The 6,000-nt window shown below is 35.6% G+C and overlaps 1 protein-coding gene across 2 annotated transcripts in view; it reads right to left on the minus strand.

The window, feature by feature from the left end:
- Positions 1-5,600, minus strand: part of LOC134789697 (neurogenic protein big brain) — a 157,664-nt gene extending 152,064 nt beyond the window's left edge. For both annotated transcript variants that reach the window (XM_063760313.1, XM_063760312.1), the window contains exon 1: positions 4,777-5,600. In XM_063760313.1, the coding sequence (XP_063616383.1) occupies positions 4,777-5,107 (331 nt within the window). In that variant the 5' untranslated portion in view covers positions 5,108-5,600. The remainder of the gene's footprint in view (positions 1-4,776) is intronic.
- Between the last annotated feature and the right edge of the window lie 400 nt (positions 5,601-6,000).

Here is a 6,000-nt window from a genome sequence, read left to right on the forward strand (position 1 = left end):
CTTTCGCAATTCGCTTCTTTCTCTTTGCTAATTGGATCGGGATCAGCATAAATTCTTATTACCGTCGCGTCTAATAATGTATACCCTCGTTTTTAAATTTATGTCTTTGAAGTATTTTATAGGTAATTTTTATGGACATAAAAGTAGGTACTTTAGCTGGAGGAAATTGCTTCCTGGTGAACTTAACACTTTCGCTGCTGAGGGTGTTTTAGAAGTAAATATATATTTGAGTTATCAAAACTTGGAAAAAAACTTAGGCCGAGGGAAATGAAACACTTCTCAAAGGACTTATTTTATCTTCTTAAAGAGTTGTAAGGATTAACTGACGAAAACTTTCTCTTTCCCTTAGCTTTTAGTCCGTTTCTGAATACAAATTCAAATATTAAACTAAATAGAGTTTTTTACGCTGAAGACTTAAGAAAATTACTTGTTTAAATCATAACACCGCGTTAAGTTATTCCACGAATAAGATCTTTAGTACGAATAATAATAAATGCAGACATCATGGTCTAATAAAACATGGTCTTCTATTCCCAGAGTGACACAGGCCTACGTCACAATAACATTGCCACTTTATTTCAACATAACATGTTACATGGGTACATTATACCTATGGTTAATAAGTTAAAATATTTCTTTATAATTTTATAATTTTCATTTATATGTATTTTATCTTAAATTTTACAATAACACGTCATTTTTAATTATTCGTTAGCAATGTCTTCCGATTCACGAAAGAAATTTCAGACGTTCGGGTAATTCTGTTTACATTACTGGCAACACAGGATAGCGCTGTCACATTTGACAATTCGGATCTAGATAACTTCATGCCCTGATCGTCATCCTTGTCGAACGCGTGTTAATTGTTATTTCCTTCTCGCTCAGTGTCAGCAGTCGCAGTGTTTTCCAAACTTTTCACGTCGTAAGCTTGGTAATTAATGTGTAACTCTGAATTAGTTAGTTTCAAACGTTTGTCTTGTATAGATAAATAAAGTTTAATTTAATACGTTAGATTTGTTTTATTTTACTATGTTTCTACATGAATAACTTAAAATTAATGCCGTTAAAATAATTTTCACCGTTGGTTACAATTCTCCCACATTTTAAAGTTTGAGAACCTGTAAACAGCATGATGACGTAGGCCTGTGTCAGTTAGGTGATTCGAGAATCTCGGAATAGAGTACCAGGCGGAGTATATTATTATACCATGGCAGACATAAGGCAATGACAATGACATTAATAACTCGACGACATTTCCCAAGTAGCATGGAAGTGTCGGCAACATCAATATAGCAGCCAATTAAGAACTTAGAGTGATTTAAGGGACGTATAAGAGTGTCAGAAAAGATTTAAGCTGTATAAAAGGAACTTTACCGACATTATACAGCTCAAGCTGTATAAAATCATTATAAAGGATTCTGCGGAAGCATGGGGTGCTTTATCAGAATATAAAAAATCTACTATAAAACTAAAAGTGTTGTAAGAGACTACAAGCTAATTCTATCGTAAAAGCTGTATACAGGCTGTATTGTAGTAACACTTGGCACTTTTAGCTGTACAAAAGTATCTGTCAACTCCATTTTAAAATATTAAGTGTTGTGAAACACTACAAGCTAATTTTATCGTAAAAGCTGTATACAGGCTGTATTGTAGTATCACTTGGCACTTGTAGCTGTACAAATGTATCTGTCAACCCCGTTTGAAAGCTATTTCTTATGGCGTAATCTTACTCTCCTATAAGAATAGTAGTTGTATAACTTCTGTCTGTAAGGGTACTGTAGGGTGTATTATAAAACGAAATGAATAAATGGCAGCTATAGTACAGCTTTTTTCTGTATTACTGATAGAGTCGCTTATAACAATCTTTTGGCGTAATTTTACACTCGTATAAGTATAGTTGTGTAATGATTTCTGAAAATAAGTGTATTATAAAACTAAAGGAATATATGACAGTTACAGTACAGGTTTTTTATTTGTTATACGGATCTCTAAAGAGAATTATAACTTATGTACGGAGAACCGAAATACAGCCAAACGAATACAAATATTCTATTATAAAGCTGTTTTAATTACAAAAGCTGTAAAAGACACTCCATTTATTACACAGCACAGCTACTAAGATTATAATGCTCTCCAACTATCCTGTAGGCTGTTTAAAAATTGTCGCCATTTTACAATAAAAAAAAACGTATTTGTAAATATAATTAAAGAAATACTTGCAAATATTTAGCAGACTAACGCCGTGTTATGATTACCAGCTAAAATAAATTGTTTAGCCTTAGAATTAATATTTATAAATATCTTTGATACTCTAACCTTAAAAACAAACAGTAACTTTACCGATTTTTGATATTTTCCTTATGGTTTCTCTTTGTTATTTTGCAGGCGCGTAAATATTTTGCCAGAAAAGATACACAGGTTCACAATAAATAATAATCCGCACTTACCAATAATGTAATATTCCATTCAAGTCCTGTATAATATTTACTTTTACTTTTACCATCCACTATAACACTTTATTGTCGCCATTACTATATTACGAATGAACAAGATTAAGACATTTTAGTTTCTTAAATGATTATTATTCTCTTGTAATTATTTCTTATATCTCATTTAAAACTTATATTCTTATATCGTACTTATAAGAGATTATCTGTAGTGTTAAGGTTTCCTGTTACACCGAAATATAGCTGTAATGCAGCTATTATGCAGCTTATGTATTGCTTATACAGCTACTCTACAGCTCTAATAACGCCAAAGGCTGTATAATTTGGGCCCTTTTTTTACTTATAAGGGCTGTATAAGCGCTTATACAGCCTTTGTACAGCCTAACTGTACAGCTTATAGTATACAAATAAACTTTAATACAGCTTATATACAGCTTGCAATGCTACTTGGGTTCCCCTTGTAACTTTTGACGTCGTATTTAGAATACTCGTACCTGTTTAATATTAAACAAATGAAAGCAGTATTTGCTTAAATTTGCGACCGGAAATCATCTTCCTTATTTCAGATTGGACAAAATACCATTTCGTTGTGAATAGAATTTAAATTTGTCAAACAAGCTCTCGGGTCTGCTATAATATTGCGGCTTAATTACAAAGTTTCGTCTCTTGTGGATATAATCTTAAAAAACATAGGAAAGTTTAAAAAAAACTGACGAGCGTGTAAAATTATGGAAATCACGATTTTATAACTTATATCAGTGATGTAAGATTCAAAATTGAGTGCATATTTTTCAAAGTGACAGTACTTTCGCCAGGCGCGACCCTTGTAAAAAAGTGGGATAATTGTGAACATCTGCACGATACGAGCGGTAACGTAACTCATCCGAATATCGCTCGAGTGGGAATAAATTACATGATGGCGGCTATAATTGGACTCTAGGCAACCCTATTTCTACTTAAAGAAACAACAGCCAAACGAGTATGAAATCTATAGAGAGTTGTTACATTATTGCTTTGAAAGTCACCCTATCTCGGCCGAATGCGTCGCACCTTGCACCAATTAAAAAAAAAAGCAGGTATGTGCACGTGGTCAGGTTTTTTTGCCAGGCTCCTCGCAAGCTCAGTAAGGCAACGGCGAGTCTATTTTAATAGCTTTGTGGCCGACGTAGTAGTTCGCTAAGTAACAAGCTTTCCTTTGTCTTCCATTTACAAATTATTAGGAATTTTTAATTAACAACTTTAAGTTACCGTTACTGAAAAGTTGTCTTTATTTATTACGTGATAAAGTTGACTTTGTGCACGTTAGCAGAGGTTTATTCGTATTATTTTTATAAATAGACGTTGATAAAGGCAAGCTGCAGGAGCAGGGAGTAAATTGCGTGGGATAGTTGCATCTATGACCTTTCATGTGCATCGCGTGGGATGCGAATTGCCTTTGCACCACCGAAGACACGTGTAACTCTGTAAAGTTTACAGTGTAAACCTTATTTCAATAATTATAAGGTCTACAAATCTTTACTTGACGTGTCTTCGTGCGTACTGATATCAAAGCAGGGTCCAGGTAGGCAGGTGTCAGCTGCTTATATAGATTTCGGGACTATGTTTATTGCGTCTTACATTTGTAAATTTGTAAGAATAAGTACAATGTGATTCAGATTCCTGGTGTTGTAGAAAAAAATATTGCCGTTTTATACAAAAGTTTTTGAATTATTAATTGGGGCATTGATTTAGGTCAGTTAGATATATACTGTATGTGTCTATTATAATTTATAAATATATTTTTCTGTGTAAGTATTCTCTTTTCGCGGTAGGCCTAAAAACTCTAAGAAGCGCTGACTGGGCGTCGCGCGTCGTGACAACGGACATGGAAGAGAACAATCTCGCACCTAAGGATGCCGAAGACCGGGCAAAGTGGAAAAGATTGAGCAGGAAAGCGGACCCTGGCGCTTGGCCGGGAAAACGCTACGTTGAAGAAGAAGAAGATTCTCTTTGCCTGGATTTCGTTAGTGTTTCAGATGTATGATGTAAATTGATCAACAAGAAACGTTTTTTCATACAAATCAAATTTTCATCCAATTTAGACCTTGTTCTAGGTAAGTGCGTATTTGCGTGCGTTAAAAGAATTTTTGGGTAGAAGTTGTACGGACAACTTTAAGTTTAAAAGTCTTAAATACTTAAATAAATAAATATTATAGGACATTCTTACACAGATTGACCAAGTCCCACAGTAAGCTCAAGAAGCCGGACCGGTCCGGGCTCCAGACCGGTCGTCAAAAATACCAGTCTTAACCAACACAAGTTTTTCGTAAATCTTTGTCTTAAGTCTTACCAGAAATATTGACAAAGCACAGCGTCAGCGTGGCGATGGCACATCCTGAGGCCAAGGCCGTGGACAGCAGGACCGCCGAGGCCGAAGCACCGACTCCAGCACCCATAGCTGCCCCGCACACTATGAACACATACAAGAACGAAGCCGCGCACTCCGCCAGCACGGCCTTCCACAACGAAAGAGTCCTCACTTCCAACCGAGCCGGCACTCTTCCAGCCAGTCCCTCATTGCCATCTTTCCTCAAACCTTCCAACTTCTCAAACAACGTTACTATATGCTGCTCTATACTCTCATCCGGCATATTTAACGATTGCTCACCCATTTTTCTCATTAATATATCCACTTTTAAAAATACTACTAAACTATTATAATAAACCTATCATGGCACGCAAACAGGAATCCGAATAAAATATTAATTAAAAACAAACACTGAAGCTAAAAAAATAATACGCAAAACTCTATTTTGTTTATGCTTAAATTTCGCGCAAACGCGTGGAGGCGGGCAACGGACGCCCTCACGCCGCGGCGACCGGTTTCGGAGTGAAGCTGAATGAACGAGTTGAATGGCGGGGGCTCCACTTGTTACACCCGGACCTGCTGGGGTGTAATCAAATCACCAACTCGTATCACAATAGCTAGTTAATTGGATAACCATTATTACAACATGCGTTTTAGGTTAGCAAAGTTTGCGGGTTGTTTTTCATTTGCATATGATGCCGATGCGAAATGTGAATGAACTTCTGGCGGTTTTTCAACTTGACAAAACATTTGCTTTTTGTTAGCTTTTATCAATAAAGTTCATACTTAGGAAAAGGTGGGGTAGTTTTAATGCGCTCTAATGAAAGGACAAAAATCAGTATAGGTACGAATAGATACCTACTAGATGAAAACCCGGCTTCACTCGGGTAAAATAAATAATAATAATAGATACTCATTTTGAATTAAGTAATTATTTACTTTTAGACTTCAAACCTTCATCATGGCGGTTACATACCTATCTCATCTCAGAAAACTTTAAATCCGTAACATACAGTTATAACTCTAAAAACTTACTATTTCGATATATCTAAAAACAAATATGTAATTAAAAAACCTAACCTAACCCACTTTTCTGGTAACAGTTCGGTTCTGTAAGGGTCGCAGTTCTAACCTAACCTAACCCACTTCTGGTTGCAGTTTGGTTCTATAAGGATTACAGCTCTAACCTGACCCACTGTTCTGATC

This window comes from Cydia splendana, chromosome 4, assembly GCF_910591565.1.
Source record: "Cydia splendana chromosome 4, ilCydSple1.2, whole genome shotgun sequence".
In the NCBI taxonomy this organism is placed as follows: Eukaryota; Metazoa; Arthropoda; class Insecta; order Lepidoptera; family Tortricidae; genus Cydia; species Cydia splendana.